General features: G+C 37.2%; 2 protein-coding genes and 1 pseudogene across 2 annotated transcripts; all 3 read right to left on the bottom strand.

The window, feature by feature from the left end:
• Nucleotides 1-4427: 4427 nt before the first annotated feature.
• Nucleotides 4428-5363, bottom strand: OR51B2 (olfactory receptor family 51 subfamily B member 2). The gene has a single exon (XM_077867772.1). The coding sequence runs from the start codon at nt 5361-5363 to the stop codon at nt 4428-4430; it is 936 nt and encodes a 311-aa protein (XP_077723898.1).
• A 4181-nt stretch (nt 5364-9544) lies between these two features.
• LOC144295149 (olfactory receptor 51B2-like) lies at nt 9545-11091 on the bottom strand (annotated as a pseudogene).
• Nucleotides 11092-17122: 6031 nt separating this feature from the next.
• LOC144295380 (olfactory receptor 51B2-like) lies at nt 17123-18055 on the bottom strand. The gene has a single exon (XM_077867770.1). The coding sequence runs from the start codon at nt 18053-18055 to the stop codon at nt 17123-17125; it is 933 nt and encodes a 310-aa protein (XP_077723896.1).
• Between the last annotated feature and the right edge of the window lie 1723 nt (nt 18056-19778).

Genomic DNA, 19778 nt, shown 5'->3' with positions numbered 1-19778 from the left:
TAGCCATTCCATTCCTAGGTATGTATTCAAAATAAGTAAAAACAAATACTCAAACTGATACTTACAGGCCAATATTTATTGCAGTATTATCCACAGTAGCCAAAAGATAGAAATTATTCGCTCACTCCTGCCCCAGGGTGTTCCTGGCTACAGAGCTGATCTTAAGGAAACTAGGCTCCTGGGGTAGACCCTGCCTTCTCTGTGCCCCACTCTCTCTGCTGCCTCCTCCAGGCACCCCAACCACTCCACCCACTTTACCTCAATCTTGCTTGCTACCTGATTGGACTCCAGGGGTCAGGTGAGAACGTGCGCCACTCACTCTTCCCATCCTCCTCTCCCTCTGTCACCTCCCCCTAGCCTGCCTTGAGCCTCACCATCAAGGAGATGGTGGAATCTGAAGGTGTCCCTGTTCTAGGGGGTGGTGGAGGGGCCTCTGGGTCTCCCAAGTGGTGAGCTACTCAGTGTGCAGGTCTGGGGACTGGGCTGCCCCTGGATTGCCCTTGTGGAGCATTTGGGGAGGATGCCACTGGGGTGGGATATGCAAGACTGTAGGCCTACCAGCAGAAAAATAAAATAAAATAAAAAAGATAGAAATAAGCCTGTGTCCCTCACCAGGTGAATAAACATAATGTACAAAATATTACTATATACACAGAACAGAATAGTACTGAGTCCTAAAAGAAATGAATTTCTTTTTTTTAGATTTATTTTTATTTATTTATGATAGACATAGAGAGAGAGAGACAGAGAGACAGAGACAGAGACAGAGACACAGGCAGAGGGAGAAACAGACTCCATGCAGGGAGCCCGACGCGGGACTCAATCCAGGGACCCCAGGATTGCGCCCTGGGCCAAAGGCAGGCACCAAACCGCTGAGCCACCCAGGGATCCCCAAGAAATGAATTTCTGATACATGCCACCACATGAATAAAGCTTGAAAACCTTGTGCTGAGTACAATAGACCAGACACAGAAGGACAAATTATATTATTTCACTTATATGAAATATGTAGGATAGGCAAATTTATAGAGACATAAGTAGATTTGAGGTTACCAGGGGCTGGAAGAATGATAGAATGAGGAGTTGTCAATTAATAGATGATGAATTTCTTTTAGAATAACAAAAAATAAAAGTGGAAATAGTGGTCTTGGTTGCCCAACATTATGATTGTAATTAATTTCACAGAATCGTATACTTAAAAATGGTAAGATGGCATTTTCATTATGAAAAGATATGTATAAGCGTGTAAACCACGCTTGTAATGTAAACACACAATATGTAAACCACAATAAAAAATAATTTGTAAACCACATGTAAACCACATGTAAACCACATGTAACCACAATAAAAAATAATGTAAACCACATGTGAACCACAATAAAAAATAATTCAGTACATTTTTTATAGTTCATTAAATTTATTGTGACAGTTATAAAAGGAAAGTTTTGAGATCAGACATTATAATATAAAATATTAAAAGATCTGTCACTATTGTGCATAGGTGTGCACACACACACAAATACACAGGTGCTTAGCAGTAGAAAGTCTCTTAGATCTTAGAGATGACTTGTGTCCACCAAGAAAAGAGGCAGAGCATTTATTCAAGGTCTCAGAATTGCAATGTGAGGAGCACAGATATGGGTAGCAAATCAAATAGTGTCCGTCCAGGGGAACAAAAGTCAAGGATTTTTAGAGACAAAAGGGAAAGCTTATGTGTGTTGTTTATAAAGAAATTTGATTGTTGTTGGCTGCAGAAAATGAATCTTGGCTAAACATATTTGGTTGCTAAGGCTATCACTAAGCAAGATCTCTTACTATTGCAAGTTATAGGAGTTCAGGCTGAGTCCTTGGAATATTTTGGTTTGGCCCAATTCAAAAGCTCTTGGTTCCAAACCAAGTTCCACCTGGTGAAGACCAACCTTTGTTTGTTTCTTTGTTTCTTTGTTTCTTTCTTTCTTTTCAAATTGTTTTTATAAATTGAAAAGGATGATCCAATCAACCAGTTCACTTGAAAGAAATAATGAAGTATAGACTTTTAAAAACCACATGTATGTCTTCTCAGAGACTGGTGATTGGGTATTTGTGAAGATACAGCCTTAACTCTGTATACAGTTAAGGCTGTAACTATAACTATATATAGTTACTTAAATAAACCAGAGTAATCCAGCTTTCAATTCTGTCCCATCTCCATGTTTAAAGTTGTATCAGATCTTCTGTTTCTAACCCATTATATCACATCATAATTTATGTATCATCTCCTATCTGGCAGTATTTTCTACACTGCTTATCTTATGTATGTATATATGTATGTATGTATTTATAAAGATTTTATTTATTTATTCATGAGAGACACAGAGAGAGAAAGAGAGGCAGAGACACAGGCAGAGGGAGAAGCAGGCTCCATGCAGGGAGCCGGATGTGGGACTCGATCCCAGGTCTCCAGGATCAGGCCTTGGGCTGAAGGTGGCACTAAACCGCTGAGCTACCTGGGCTGCCCTAGGTGTATTCTTCTTATACATGCTTTGCTTTTACTATGACTCTTAATGATGGGGAAGAAAGAAAAATGTACTAAACGAGATTTTAGTGAATGACTATTTAATTTCGATTTTAGCTTTAAAAAGCCCAGTCCTATATCCTGGGATACTTCTTTTGGTCATTTTATAGAATCACAACTTCATCATTTGGATTTACTCTCAAAATCTCAGAATTTAAAAAATGTATTACTATTCTTCTTATTCATAAACATAATTCAAAATCAAAAATTATTTTTCCATTAGTATTGCCATTCTTTAAACAGCATAAAGCAGAACTTAGGGTTATCTTTGCTTCCTCCCAAGCCTTCCTTCCCTCTGCTTTTCTAAAAAATTTGTAAATCTTATTAAATCCAGATCATAAACATGTGTCATATATTTCCATTACCTTTCATCTCCACTTCCTTAATTTGAGCTACTATTATCTATTTTTCCAACTACTCCAGCATCCTCCTGTTGTTTCTTCTGTTCATTTCCTGCTACTTCAAATCCATTTCCTATATAATGCTGCCATGATTACTTGAAAACCTCAATGAAATCCTGCTACTTCCTTCAGTAGCTTTCCACGTCTCTTTGGGTAGATATGCAAACCCTTACTATGGCTAACCGATGCTTTGATATCTGGCTTCCTCTTCTCTCTTCAGCTTCTCCTCAAAGAAATCCTCTTCTTCAAGTAGCCATGCCATCTATCCAGATGGTTCCATTTTACATCCCACTAGAAGGCTCCACATATACTATCTTCTTTCTAGAATATTCTTACTCCTATTTTCACCATTTTCTAACCTTTTTTTCAGATCTCACCTGATGGGCTACTTTCCCCTGGAAACTTGCTTTTATCTATCTATTTTCTAGATTCTATTTATTTTTATTTAGAAAAAAAGAAACAGAGAGAGTGGGGCAAATGGGTATAGAGGGAGAGGGAGAAAGACAATCTAAAGCAGGCTCCAAGCTGAGTGTGGAGCCGAACATAGAGCTTGATCTCATGACCCTAAGATCATGACCTGAACTAAAACCAAGAGTTGGATGCTTAACCAACTGAGCCATCCATGCACCCTAAGGGAAACTTAGTCTTATCTCAAGCCTGAATGTAGTCTCTTTTGAGACCCACAGTCTCAAAGCAATTTCTTATTTCTGTTTTACTATTGATCACAAAATTTATTTTAAATTTGGGTTTATTTGATTTTTTTGACTCTCCAATTGTTTAAAAATTCTAAGAGGGAAAGTTTTTTGTCTGTTTTGTTGCTATTATATTATTTTTACATGAAAAATTGCCTGTCTTATACTAGAGCCTTAAAAAATCAGCCAAATAAGTGATTCAATGTTATTGTTACTTCAAGAAACAGACACAAGAGAACTGATTTAAATTCCTTGCCTTCCTCCAAACACAAATATTTCATATCATAAGATCTATGAAAATAAATTATGCAAAAGTTTAAGAAAAGATATAAATAACCTGGAAACAGGAAGACCTATGGAATTATCGCCCCAATATCTCAAAAGATAAAGCAAATTATAGAATTATTTATACACAGACTTTTAAGTTACTTATATGGAAAGATAAAACTGGAAAAATTTTCATAATGTAAATAAAACATTAGGGGATAATACACAATGAACCCCTAAAAATCAGTGAGAAAAAGTGAAAATTAGCCAAAAAGACTTGTCTGTGATCAAGTTATATATAGAACTATCTATATGTAGACATATAGATATATAGAGATATAAATATATAGAATATATATATATTCATTTCATTCAACTTAGCTTGTACCTTTATGTAACAATTAAAATCTCATCTCACTCTGATAAAAGGAAGAGTAGCTATAACACTCAGGTCCCTTCCAATTATGAAAAGGCCCAGAAATCCTGGAGTTCCTAAGATATTGAAAAAAAGGCTCAAGGCCTTCTGTGCACAGAAAGTAGGTAAATGATGCTTCTCTGAATTTGCTTGGTCTTGATACTATATATAACAGGGTTCATGAATGGAGGAAAGAGAAAGTAGACATAGCTCATGGTGATGTGGACCACATGTGGTGCATGCTTCCCAAACCTGTGGATGAAAGTCAGGCCAATCACAGTAATATAAAAGACCAGGACACAGCTAATATGTGAGACACAGGTGTTAAGGGCCTTAGCTCTCTCTTCTCTAGAGGCAATACCCATAACTGTCTTCAGGATTAAAATATAAGAGAAGAGGATAATGAGAGCATCTAGGAAGAAAGTCAAAGCAACCAGAATGACTGGGTACACACGATTAAATGTAATATCAGCACAGGCAAGTTTCATGACATCTTGGTGGAGGCAAAAGGCGTGGGAAAGAACATGGGAACGGCAATATGGGAACCAGTAGAGTGGCACAATTGGAGGCACAAGGGATAAAAAGCCCCTCAGTAGTACACCCAGTCCTACCTTCATCACCCGAGAATTGGTAAGAATGGAGTTATACCTCAGAGGAGTGCGGATGGCGATGAATCGGTCATAGGCCATGGCAAGCAAGACACCCGATTCCACAATGGAAAGGGAATGAATGAAGTAAGCCTGCAGGAAGCAGGCTCCATGGCTCATCTCCCGGTGATTCATCCATAAGACGCCCATTACAGTAGGCATCGTAGTCAATGTCACCATCAGATCGGTACCTGCCAGCATGGCAAGGAAATAGTACATGGGTTCATGGAGGCTGTGGTCGTCCTTGATGAGGTAGAGGAGAGTGCCATTGCCAAGAAGCACAGAGATATAGACTGCAAAGAAGGGGATGGAGATCCAGTGATGAGCAGCCTCCAGACCTGGGAACCCAGTCAGCAAAAAGGGGGCAGTGCTAATATTGAGCCACATAGTATGTTCACAGATGGAGAGCAAGTTTATGGAAGCTATTAACCCAGAAATCCAGATTTTTTGGTTTGCACTACCTCCTCATGTGAGTATATTACAGCAGATTCAATCACAATTTTTGTACTCAGAATAATAAATTGATATATATGTGGTTTAACAACTATTTTCTTTTGGAAGAGAGTGGAGATTTCTAGGCTATACTAATCATGGGAAGAATCATGGTATTTTCCCACATTATATATAATATTAGGTTACTGATTAAAATTTTCTGAATTAAATTTTTTTTCAATACATTAGGCCACACTGTTATGTATATGCTAGAAAAATGTTTAAAGCAATAAAGGTAAGGAGAAGGAAATGGAGATGGAAACAGAGACAAAGCCAAAGAAGATGACGTGACGATGACAAAGGAGAAGAAGAAATACAAAGGGATAATTACTTTGCTTAGTTACACTGTCTTTTTGTTTGGTTGTAGAAACACTGATACACTTGATACATTTAGACCTGATTTAATTTCATATTTGCAATCATTATAGATTTTTTATTGTTATTAGCAAACTTTGTTCTGTTTTGAAATTGTTTATCAGCATTTTCTGGAATTCTTACAAAAGTTCAGAAACCCTTGATGGAGAAAAATGGACAAGAGCAGACAATGTCATATTTAGTCTGAACACATTTACAGTTTTCCGGAAGCCCATCCATGGGTCCCCCACTGAATATTTCAAACCTGCTGTAAAACATTTGTGCAAAGGAAGTCTGTGCTATTATGCTGCTCACCCCAGGTAGGATATGTCCCCTATGCAGGCCTCTGGAAAATCTATCTTCTCTTGAGAGCATCTAACATCCGAAGGACAAGAAGTCATTCCATATTTCTGTTCCTGGCACTCATCTACTACACAGTCTTATTGCTGGAATGGTTATCTTCTTTCTGTCTTATTTGAGGACTTACTCCAGACTCTTTCTTCTCAAAAAACTTTTGAAGCGTCCAAGCTGAAGAGTTTATGTCTGTAGAAATCAACTCCCCAGAGTTTCACCTTTGAAGCCACTTGGGAGATTCTTTGATTTTCCTTCCCTTCTTTTTTCTGAAAGTGGCTGAGCCATTCAATTGGTGTCCCCAGCCAGCCCTTTCATGCACTTCCCCAAGGGTGTTTTAGGAAAACTAGAAACTCAAATAACACCTTTATAGAGATGCCAGGGCTTGGTTATGTGCCCCAAGATCCTCAACATCAGCATTCCCAGTGTCTATTTCAAAGGTCAAGGGAGACATATGTGCTTTTGTTGCTCTTAGAATTTTTAGAATTTGTGAATTCCAATTGTATTTTTTTTTTGTCACTTTGGAGAAATCAGTTCTGATTCACAGGAACCTCAGTAAATCTGTGAACAGCAAGGTGAATGAAAGGTGTGTTATGTTGTATCTTAAAATTACTTCATTTATCATTGTCTGTTTTGTGGCAGAGTCAGGGTGATTAACATGTTCTTTTCATTAACAAAACTCAAAAATCTAGTGGGGACCAGAAAGAAAATAGTTGCCATGAACTTACAAAGTACTCTCATTACTGTATGAATGTCAGTGTGCTAGGGAGAGTACATACAAGATATCCCTGGCGTCTGGGCAAGGTTCCTAGAAGTGCTATTTAAGCTGAGAACTGAATAACAGAAGAGTCAGGAATATGATATTTTTCTGTAAGATAGTGTATCAATTCCATGCACAGAAATAAACAAAAACTAAACCCACCGAAGAAAAATATTTGCACTAGTCATTGGACAAGAAAAAAACATGATGAATTTATGCTAAATTTATACTAAGAATCATAGCATCTCTAGAACAATTCATGAGAGAAAGCTTAACACAAAATGAGTGCGTGATAGCAGATTCTGATCACCTAGAGTTCTTACAATTTATGTAATGAATTTTGACATTACCCAAAGGGCAAGAGTATGAAATAAATGATGGGCCAGGCTTATGATCAGCTAGTCATTGTTTAAAGGTCACTTTGTTATGGTGTGAGGAGCACACTGAAAAGAGATAGAACAAGTAAGAAGAATCAAAATACAGTATACCATATGATAAATTGTGTTGTTGTGCATATGATGGGGTGTTATGGGGTTGGACAGAAGTGGACATACTTCAGTGGAAAATCACTGGGTAGAAACCTTGAGCTATCCTTTTTTCTCCCTGGGTAGGAATGCAAAGACTCACATTTTCCTTTTTTTTTTTTTTTTAAGATTTATTTATTTATTCATGAGAGACACACACACACACACACACAAACACACACACACAGGCAGAGGGAGAAGCAGGCTCCCACAGGGAGCTTGACATGGGATTCAACTCCAGACCTCGGGATCACGCCCTGAGCCAAAGGCAGACACTCAACCACTGAGCCACCTAGGTGTCCCAGGACCCACATTTTCTATGAGCTTCTATTAGTATCAGTTGCTTCAGTTTATTTCTATTGTCTTGTACCCCCTAACCTTTCAGCACATGCTCATACAGGCCTAGCTTTTACTGTGAAAATTAACAATCAGGCAAGAAAATACACATATTAAAAATTGTTTCAATAAATGACTAATGAATATGTTACTATCTTCTCTTAAAAGCTCAGTGTGCTATAGCATAGACTATTTCCTTCTGTCATTTTAAGAGTTTGAAATTAATTAGAGTCCTCATCCTCAAATTTCCAGAATATTTTTCAAACATGGATTTTATTCATAATCAATAATTTTTTTCTAAGCTCTATCAATTGTAGATACTAAATATATCTCATATCTGTCCACTACATTTATCTTCATTTTAATAGTTTTAGCTACTCATATCTCTCTCAAACTGATACAGCATCTTTCTGATTTCCTTGTGCTCCTCTTGCCTCACTGAAATCTATACCATGCCTGAACATATAAATTGTAAGCATCACTGAAGTCATATCACTCCCTTGCTTAGAACTTCACAAGAAGCCAGTAGCTTCTCGTGAGTCTCTGGGTAGACACTCAAATCCTTACCATGGCCAACAGGATGCTATTGATTTAACCTCCTTTTTTCTCCCCACCCTGTCCTTAGAGCTATCTCCTGCTTCATGTCAGCCACATACCCAGAAGTTGCCATGATCCATTCCACCTATAGCCTCCTCACATACCATTTCTGCTTAAAACATTCTTATTCCTATTTCAGCTGTTAATCTCTAATCCACCTCAGGTATCAACTGAAGACACACTCCTCAAGGAACCCTTCCCTTAGCTCAGTCTGAATGTGATCCTTTTTTGAACCCACATCCTCAAAACAGTTTGTCCTTCTCATGTTGTCACTAGTGACAGAAATAGTTTTAAATGTAGGTTTCTTTGATTTTTTTTGACTCCCCAGTGGGTTGGCTCTAGATAAAGCAATATTTTGCATTTATTTGTTGGCAGTTACATCATTTTTGTTCAGGACCATCCTTGTCTCATCCCTTAAAATAACAGCCAAAGAAATGGCTGAATACCACTGTTACTAATTTGAAAATAGAATCAATGAGGATTGATTTAAATGTCTTAATTTTCTCCAAATATTAACCTATTATAAAGTAGAATATACAAAAAAAAGTTATGCAAAAAATGAGAAAAAAATATGAAAAACCTGGAATAAAAGAGGTCTTTATCATATGGCCCCCAAATTTCAATAAAGTAAATAAAATCTGAAATTATTTCTTTTTAAACATTTAAATTCTGTATGTAAAAAGACAAATAGAAATGGGGATATAGTTGCAGTATAAATGGCTCATTAGGGTTTATTTATAATGAGTTCCCACAAATAAATTAGGAAATGATAAACTCCCTCATAGGAAAAATTGACAAGACATGTGACCAGAAAAGTCCAAAATAAGCCATGCAAGTGGCTACAACAAATTATTGAAGTTTTTAGCATAAAAATTAATTGCATATACAAAAAACACAATATCAGAATTGTACTTAATTTTCCAGAAAATTCAAAGGATTTCTCTCCTTAGAATTTATTATTTTCCTCCTTAGAATTTAAAGAGAAGAATACAGAATAACAAGGAAACAAATCAACTCATAAACTTATAACTCATAAGTTTCATAAATGGTATTGTATCATTTGAAGGAATGGAGATTGCCACAGTAGGTTTTAAGACTTAGTGGAATCTCATGGCCCTCTGTTCAGAGAAACCTCAGATCCCCACCATCAGTGTTTAACTTCCAAATTGATCTTTGGATAAAAGGCAGAGAATGCCATATTGAATTTGCTTTGTCTTGATGCTATAGATGGTAGGATTCGTTAAAGGAGGAAAGAGGAAGTAGATATAGCTCATTATAATGTGGACCACTGGTGGCACATTCTTCCCAAACTGATGGATTAATGACAATCACAGTGACATAAAAGATGAGGACACAGCCAGCGTGGGAGATACAAGTATTGAGGGACTCGGTTCTCTCTTCACCAAAGGCTATGCCCATGACAGTCTTAAGAATTAGGATATAGGAGAAAAGGATGATCAGAGAATCTAGGAAAAAAAAAAAAAGAAAGAGAAAGAAAGAAAGAAAGAAAGAAAGAAAGAAAGAAAGAAAGAAAGAAAGAAAGAAAGAAAGGGAAAAAAATAGAGGGTAAGGTCTATTGAAAGTTATGTCAGCACAGGCCAGTTTCATGACTTCTTGATGAAGACAGAAAGCATGGGAGAGAATATTAGAATGGCAATATGGAAATGAAAAAATGATACAAGATTAGAAGGATGATGAATATAAAATCCCTCATAAAAGCTCCCATCCCTAACATTACCACTTGAATATTGGTGAGAATGGAAGTGTATCGCAAAGGATTGTGGATGGCAATAAAATGATCATAGGCCATGGCAAGCAAGACATCTGATTCCACAATGGAAAGAGAATGAATGAAGTAAGCCTGCAGGAAGCAGGCTCCATGGCTCATCTCCCGGTGATTCATCCATAAGACGCCCATTACAGTAGGCATCATAGTCAATGTCACCATCAGATCGGTACCTGCCAGCATGACAAGGAAATAGTACATGGGTTCATGGAGGCTGTGGTCGTCCTTGATGAGGTAGAGGAGAGTGCCATTGCCAAGAAGCACAGAGATGTAGACTGCAAAGAAGGGGAAAAGTGGGGAGATCCAGTGATGAGCAGCCTCCAGACCTGGGAACCCAGTCAGCAAAAAGGGGGCAGTGCTAATTTTGGGCCATATAGTATGTCTACAGATGGAAAGCAGCTTTCTAGAAACATTTAAGACAGGAATCCAGATTTTTTTTTTAGTGGCATTATATCACAGAAGCCTCAATCACAATCTTCATACTTGGGGATAATTAATCAGTATGGTATACATAACTCCACAAGTATTTTCCTTCAGAAGAATAGAAATTTGCAGGTTATACTTGCGATAAGGAATATTATTCTTTCCCTAAGTAGAAAAAAATTACATTAATAGTTACAACTTTCTCATTTTAAATGAAGTGCTTTTACTAATTTTTAAAAATTTTATTTAAATTCAATTTGCCAACATAGGCTATAACACCCAGTGCTCATCTAATCATTCATTAATTTTTCTTATAACATCAGGTCCTACTATTGTGTGTATGCTTAAAGTTTTTTCCAGTAACATTGTATAACAACAAATAATGTAAATAAATACTAGTGGATAATGATCTTACTTAGGTGCTTTCTTGCTATGATTGTTAAGTTTTTGGATACATTTAACTTTGATTTTGCTTTTGTCTTTCACAGTCATGATAAATGCATACTTTTCAGTTACAAAAACTTGCCTTTGTTTGTTTTTAAAATTGCATATTGGTGTTTTATGGAACATACCATCACTTTCGATTGCTTTCTTGCTCTAACAGTTACTCCCTTTTAGAGATTGGCTCCCAGAAATGTGGGCTACAGACTAACCACAATGAACAAGCACAGGTATGTATATTTTAAACATATAGTCTTAGACTCTACCTCCAATCCACTGAGCCAAAATTTCCCTTTGATCACGATGCCCAAGTGATTCAGGTGTACAGTGATATTTGAGAATCACTGCTCTAAACATTTCATATTTATTCCATCTTTGGAAATAAATGCTTTTGGATTCTTCCACCTGAGTGGTTTCTTTGTTCCTGTCAGATATCCTCATGCAATTTTTTTTCATAGCTTCTTTATTCACTGATTCTCTTTCTGCTTCTTGTCTTTCCAAAATCATTTCACTGAACTGAATGTTCAGATACTATCTCTATGTCTCCTCTTACCTCTTAACTCTTTTTCCTTCAATATTTAACTTCAATATTTAACTTCTGCTGTTGCTTATGTGACTGGTCACATTATAATGTTCCAATGGCCTGAAGATCTCAGTCATCTCTACTACTTCCACTTTCTTGGTGGCCACAACACAAAGAAACTATTACCTTTTATGATGCAGTCTTACTTCACCATAAATTCGAAAGTGAAACACTTCTTCATAGCATGTCCCTAATAATATCAGAAATAAATCAGAATCAGGACAATTCACAAATATAAATCTTGTGTAAGAAAATGCTCTGAAGCTACATCTGTATGGGCATGGTCCTCACTGAGACAGAAATCACCAACTCATGGGGATCCCTTGGTGGCTCAGCAGTTGAGCACCTGTCTTCAACCCAGGGTATGATCCTGGAGTCTCGGGATCGAGTTCCCACATCAGGCTCCAGGCATGGAGCCTGCTTCTCCTTCTGCCTGTGTCTCTGCCTCTCTCTCTCTCTCTCTCTCTCTCTCTCAACGTGTCTCATGAATAAATAAATAAAATATTTTTTTAATCAAAAAAAAAAAAAAAAGAAATCACCAACTCTAAGAGTTCCCTACAATTAAAACATAGCAAGTCATTTAGAGGTTTAAATTAGCATTACTATATAAATGTTGCTCTATCCCTGAAAATTCCCTACAATTTATTAACAGGAATGAGAAAACAATATATCAGAGGAAGGGAAAGGTAGCTAGGAAAGGTAGTGAATTAGAAATATTTATTCTAAAGGGGAAAATAGCAAAACCAAAATAAATTTTAAGAAAAACACAAGGTCTTGAGTTTATTTTTAAAAAAGGAATTTAGAATGACTAAACCATATTTCCAGATTGCAAGCTTCTTCTTAAAAATTAATGAGATCTTTTCAGAGAATGGTAATAAAATGTTCAAGATCAGCCAGGACACAAGCTTTTAATATTTTTATGAGCAGAAAAAAGTTTGAGAAACAGGGAGGCTGTATGTTCTATAGCTAGGCTTGCATCAGAAAAATAACAAGATACAGAGAAGGCTATGACAGGTCTAAGAATGTAAAAAACAGGACATCTTCCTGGGCCATTGGAATAAAGGGAAAACCTGTCCAGGATGAAAAAAGAACCCTGATATTGGTCCAAGAGCAGGTGTGTGGGGCTTCTAGGAGTACAAGATACTTTCATCAAACTGAGGCCACTATATACAGTTTCCTCAGGGCTGGGATCATACTGTATGCATTCTTCCAATCCTACATTATGTAGCAAAAGTTCCATAAACATGGCTTGGCTATATATGGGCTTATTTATTGACAGATGTCGAGAAAATTACAACAGGCACACAAGAACTAATATATCTGGGTGAAGTGAGGAAAGCTATGGTCTTGAAAATAATTGGCATCTCCCAACTCAGAACATGTATTCTCTTTAGTGAATTCCTAAAGTTCTGGGGGAACTGTTTTATTAATATCTGATGAATTGTCCTTCAAAAGGCACTATACACTTGGATGTGTAGACAGCCAGTAGAAGCACCATTCCTCACTACCATCTGGGACAAGTAGAAAGATTACTATTTTGAATGTGCAGAGAATTAGTGAGCACACACCTCATCACTGACACTATGAGAAAACCATTTCATAAGCACAGCCTCTGTCCTGAAAAATCTCACAATACCCACTAGCGGAGTTTATAATTGGGTTTGATCACTGTGCAATTTTGTGCAAAACATTGGCAATGAATATCTCAACAGAGTCTCTAATGCTGAAAACATCTAGATAATTTACCAACCTGATTTTTGTGTTATCATGTTTTTCTAGGTAAATAGAACTCTTAGACTAGAATAGATTCCAACACACACACACAGACCAAACTGGGGCACCTGCGTGTCTCAGTGGTTGAGTATTTGCCTTTGGCTTAGGTTATGTTCCTGGGGTCCTGGGATTGAATCCCCTGTGAGGAGTCTGATTCTCCTTCTGCCTATGTCTTTACCTCTCTCTCTGTGTATCTCTCATGAATAAATAAAGTCTTTAAAAAATAAAAGAAAAAAGAAATACACCAAACTGCTTAGTCTGAGAGCTTAACTTGACTCTCAGTGGATATGGGGGAAGAAAAGAAGCAGAGGGGGTTTGGGTGTATGAGAAAAGAAAGGACAGGAAAGATATGTGGACTTCATCTTTTTTTAATATTTTATTTATTTACTAATGAGAGACACACAAAGAGGCAGAGACACAGGCAGAGATAGAAGCAGCCTCCATGCAAGGGAGCCTGATGTGGGACTCGATCCCAGGACCTGGGATCATGACCTGAGCCCAAGGCAGATACTCAACTGCTGAGCCACCCAGGTGTCCCAGGACTTCAAAAGGAAATAGTGAATAATGAATCCATCACAAAGTCCAAATGCACAGGTGAACAGAAAGGAGAGTGTTATTCCTCCTCCTCCTCCTCATTTGCTCTTCTCATCTACTCCCTTCCTCCTGAATGGGATGAGGTATAGGCCCTATGGGTATAAGAGTGATGGATCATGGCCAGGGTCTCAGGTTTTCTATTTTCCCTAGTGAGTCTCACATGTCCTTTCTAAGACAGCAGTTTCTTTTTTTTTTTTTTTTAATTTATTTATGATAGTCACAGAGAGAGAGAGAGAGAGGCAGAGACACAGGCAGAGGGAGAAGCAGGCCCCATGCACCGGGAGCCCGACGTGGGATTCGATCCCGGGTCTCCAGGATCGCGCCCTGGGCCAAAGGCAGGCGCCAAACCGCTGCGCCACCCAGGGATCCCTAAGACAGCAGTTTCTAAAGTGTAAACACACACACATACACACGAATGTGTGTGCACGTGCTGTTAGGATCTAATAAAAACTATAAATTTCTACCCAGAAAAAATGGATAAAAGCACATAATATCACATTTAATTTAGGGAATTCATGGTTATGATGATGCCATCCCAAGTGTTGCAAATTAGAAAAGCTAAATCTAGCATAGTTCTTTTAATATACTTCTTGGGAAAAAAAGGAAGAATTCTGTGCTGTAGATGTTTCTTACCTCAGCTAGGATTCCTTCTGTGCAAGCCTCTGGAAAACTTTCTTACGTGCTTCTCTTGATTGTATCTAACATCAGAAAGGAAGAGTCACCCCATATTTCTGTTCCTGGCACTCACCTACTCCAGTCTGTAATAGGGACTTATTCCTGACGAGATGTTGTCAGTAGGGTGGCATAGAAGTATATGGAAGAAAGATTCTATGACTTAGAAAGAGGAGAAGTTGACCGAAAGTGGTAGATTAAGGAGAGAGAACAGTGGAAGATGATATGTGTATCTCTTCGTAACTATGTATTTCATCATATGAAAGAATCATCATATATTTAGTGATTTCCTACTGGCTGAATATTCTTCCCTCCTATTTTAGTGTTGACAGGTCATAATTTTCAGATGTCCAGCTTTGCCAATACAATGATATTAAAATAATTAACAGGACATATGAGTGCCAATAGTATGCATTTTGTTTTTCCTAATTGATAGATAATTGAGGCTCAGAGATTAAATGACTTGTTCAAGATCACAAAGGTTGCAAGCAAAAGAGGCAAGAGTAGACATACTTTTTTCTTCCAAGACACATTGTTTCTATCATACTGTGCTTTTTTATTTTTTACAAATTTTCCATATTCCTAAAAATAAATTGATGCAAGTAAATTAGCTATATTCAAAGGTATAATATGATTACAGCTTTAGTTCTTTAAATGTAATAGTATGTTCCATATGTCTAGAAATACTCTATCCATTTAATCTGGGGAAGTTTGAGAACAGAGTACATATTATAAAAAGCAGAATGTAATTTTATAAATAATAAGACACTATAGTAAAACTGATAACTACATTCATACGAAATCTTAAATTTTCAAGATGCTTTTGCATGTATATATATAGATACATGATAAAAAATAAATATCATATCTGTTATACCTTCTTTAAATAGGAATTACCTTTGAATTCATTTCTATGTATTACTTTACTAGTGACTTATGTTAGACTTACGTATGCCACCATTGCCTTGACTTTCTTAAATGTATCTTTTCCCTTACTTTTAAGTTCTTGTTGTGTATTCTCTTATTTTTAATTTTTAAACTGCATGAACTACACAATTGACACAAGTCAATTGATCTATTATTCATTTCTAGGTATTACTCTACTGAGTAATTCAAGCCAATTGATCTATTATTCTCTTATCTCTCATAGAATCAATTGGGGAAAACCTAACTAAAGTGTAAAAAATGCTAAGTGAATTAAGAATGGGAGTAAACAGCGATGGAAGATCTAAACTGTTGGTTTCCAGAGATTATTTTAAAATAACCATTTTCACTGGAGAATTAAATCCCTTTACAAGAGGATAATAGGAAGTCACTCCAACAATCCTGTTAGACATAGGGATATGAAGTTCCTTCTCCAGTTAAAAGGGAAAAAAAAGAAAAAGAAAAAGTCATGGGCTAATTATTGATTGAATATATTAGCATTATATTTGCCAACATGTTTTCTATAATTTTGCTGAATATACATCATTCTCCCTAGCCCTCTTTACCTTTGATGAATTAATAAAACAGAGCTTTTCTTCCTATATTGCTGGTGTACCAATTCTCATAGTGTTTACCCCTGCATGGAATAAATTCATGGGAGGTCCTGAGAGAATTTTCCTTAAATATCTTATGTGTTTCAAGTCCATACAATTACAATACTTCCTGGAAATGTTTTATTTCACTACCCTCAATCCAGAAAAAGACAAAATGTTGCCCCTGTGTATCTATTAGAATGTTTCTTTGACTAGTATCACTTTTTAATTGAGCATATGTCAAGGTTACAAACTGTAGAACACAAAACAAAACCTCAGGCATGGAAGAAATGGAACTCTATTTTATTGTGTGGTTTGAAGGCCTCATCCCATAAGTTTGAAGACACCAGATATCATCAACTCAGACCCTTCTCATTAATCTATGGCAGGCATGCTATACTGGAATCTGCTAGGATCCAAGTTCTTGTTTGGCCTTGGGTGGTATTGGCAGCAAGCCCTCTCTTGATCTGAATATCTTATTCTCATTTATTTTTGCTCCACTCTAGTGCAATGCAATACTAGTAGAGTTGTCTAAGACCCTCTGTCATCTCTGATGCACTCTCAGGCACTCAAAAAATTTTAACTGTATTCCACAAAATACCAGAGAACTCTTGCAAACTATCTCATTGCCCTCTCAATGTATAGAGTCTGCAGCCATTTCAAATATTACTGGTCTCAGGTAACTATGAAGACAGTTCTGGCAGATAAGAAATGACAGTATATAAGCAAACCAACCCACCAAACAGAGCAACAGGGCTATGGTCAATGTCCCTGGGAATGTAATGGGAGCAAGGGGCTAAGAATCAGGACAATGAGCTATGTCTTTTAAGTGACATAAGAATGTCAGTCCTTTTGATTGTAAGCCACATTAGCTTCATACAGCCCATTCTCTCAAGAAACTTATCCCATAGTGGGGAGATACCACAAGGTAAATAGATCAGAATCAAATTCTATGGAAAGAGAGAAGGTGATTGATACCATTCCTTATCTGCTTTGTCTTAATACTATAGATTATTGGATTCATAAATGGAGGGAATAGGAAATATATATAGCTCATGATAATATGAACTATATGAGGCACATATTTCCCAAATCGATGAATGAGAGTCAGCCCAGTAACAGTGACATAAAAAACCAGAACACAGCTAATGTGGGAGACACAAGTGTTTAGAGCCTTAGCCCGCTCCTTACCTGAGGCAATTCCCATGATAGTATTAAGGATTAAAATATAAGAGATAAGAATAAGTATAGAGTCCAAGAAACCAGTTAATGAGACCAGGACTATAGGATAGATTCTATTAAAGGTGATGTCAGCACAGGCCAGTTTGATCACATCCTGGTGTAAGCAGAAAGCATGGGAGAGGACATGGGATTTGCAGTAGGGGAATCCAGAGAGAGTGATGATTATAGGAACAATAAGGATAAATCCCCTCATTAGAATCCCCAGACCTATCTTCACCACCTTAGCATTAGTGAGAATGGAAGTGTATCTCAGGGGGTTGCAGATGGCAATAAAACGATCATAGGCCATAATGAGCAAGACTCCAGACTCTACAATAGAGAGTGAATGGATTAGATAGGCCTGAAAGTAGCAGGCTTCATGGCTGATGGCCCTATGATCAAGCCATAGAACACCAAGCACAGTAGGCATCGTTGTCAAAGTCACTCCAAGGTCTGTGGCTGCCAATATCGCCAAAAAGTAGTACATTGGCTCATGGAGAGTGTGGTCTTCTCTGATAAGGAAGAGGAGGGTACCATTGCTGAGGAGTATGGAGACATAAATGACAAAGAAGGAGATCGAGATCCAAGGATGAAATATCTCCAGACCTGGGAAGCCAGTCAGTAGAAAAGGGGCAGCACTGATGTTGGGCCACATGGTGGATCCCTGAGAAGAAACAAAAAACCTCTCTCTAGACCAGAACTGTTCAGTAGAAATATAATTTAATCCATGTACATGATTTTTTTTCAAATTTTAATATTGAATTTTATTTAATCCACTGTAAAATATAGTCCATCTGTACCTTTATCCATCTCTAGTTCTGTCATATAGTTTCTTCTCTCAATTGTGAACATATTTTATATGGTAGGAAAGAAGTCAGTCCTTCCATTCTGGATCAACCATTCATATTATGTTCATTGATTCATCAAATAGGAATTGATGATACCTACATAAATGAAGAACTTGACTTGGCATTAAAGACACAGACTTCATGGTCTTGTCACAAAAAAAATATGCTCTCTTGGGGTGATACTATATTTACCTGAGTTGTAGTTCACATTATAATACTTTGTATGGATAAGTATGTTATGCAAGCCCACAGGACCAACACATTAAAAAGCCCCAAAGAGAGGTTCCTAAAGTCTGTCCAGGTACCTCCTAACCTTTCGGGACTGCTAATATTACTAAACTTTGTGGAACTTACAACTTTCTGCTCCAAGGAAGCATTACATTTGACGCTGAAGACAGCAGATGAAAGCTTAGAAGTGACTTTTTTCAACTTCTAAATTTTACCTAGGGACAATCATATCTATCTCACTAAAATGAAATGAGCTAACAAGACATGAAAAGACAGGGTGGACCAAATCTAATCACATGACCCTTGAGAGCAAAAATTTTTCACTAGTGATGGAAAATTTAGACTAGCGGTGGAATGAGAACCCAAGATGTTTCAAAGTTTGAGAAAAACTTGACAGATAGTTACTAGTTTGAAGACGTAGGGAGCCACATTAGAAAGGATTCAGGCAGCCTCTAGGAGCAGACAGACAGTTCCAGCTGACAGCCTGCAAAAAAAAAAAAGTAGGGATGTCATGCTTAGTGCCATAAGGAAACACATTCTGCCAACAAGGTGAATTTGTTTGGATATATATTATTTTATGTAGCTAAGTCCCACATGTCTCTTCTGAATCACCCAGGCTCTTGCACAAAACTTAATGAAAACTATTTTGCCTTTTACATTTTATTACCAGTCCCTCAGACCTAAGGGCTCTAATTAACTCATTCCAATGAAAACATGGGTATTTTCAATCCAATGCTAACATTTCTTTCTTTATTGACTGTTATATGAATGTGTCAGTCTTCCTGGAAGCAATGATAGATTTTGACATAGATCATCAGATCACTAACGAAACTTCAATGGTCTTATTTTTAACACAGTGATACGTTAATTGGCTAGTAGGCTGAAAGTTTAAACTGATTTACGTATTGACATTGACTTCAAATACTACTTACTTAAAAAAAAAAAAACAAATACTACTTACTTATACACTAATTGGCTAATGTGTAAGCTGACTGATGGAAGCACAGCCTTTTCCCAAACAAATGTCCAGTTGAGGGTATTATGCTGAGTGAAGTAAGTAATCGGAGAAGTACAAACATTATATGTTCTCATTCATTTGGGGAATATAAATAATAGTGAAAGGGAATATAAGGGAAGGGAGAAGAAATGTGTGGGAAATATCAGAAAGGGAGACAGAACATAAAGACTCCTAACTCTGGGAAACGAACTAGGGGTGGTAGAAGGGGAGGAGGGCGGGGGGTGGGAGTGAATGGGTGACGGGCACTGGGTGTTATTCTGTATGTTAGTAAATTGAACACCAAT

The sequence above is a fragment of the Canis aureus genome, chromosome 23, assembly GCF_053574225.1.
Source record: "Canis aureus isolate CA01 chromosome 23, VMU_Caureus_v.1.0, whole genome shotgun sequence".
Taxonomy (NCBI): Eukaryota; Metazoa; Chordata; class Mammalia; order Carnivora; family Canidae; genus Canis; species Canis aureus.
This window is presented reverse-complemented; position numbering and strand designations above follow the sequence as displayed.

What these genes read in the sequence shown, in the direction of transcription:
- OR51B2 (XM_077867772.1), bottom strand. Translation starts at nt 5,363, where the DNA reads ATGTGGCTCAATATTAGCACTGCCCCCTTTTTGCTGACTGGGTTCCCA.
- LOC144295380 (XM_077867770.1), bottom strand. Translation starts at nt 18,055, where the DNA reads ATGTGGCCCAACATCAGTGCTGCCCCTTTTCTACTGACTGGCTTCCCA.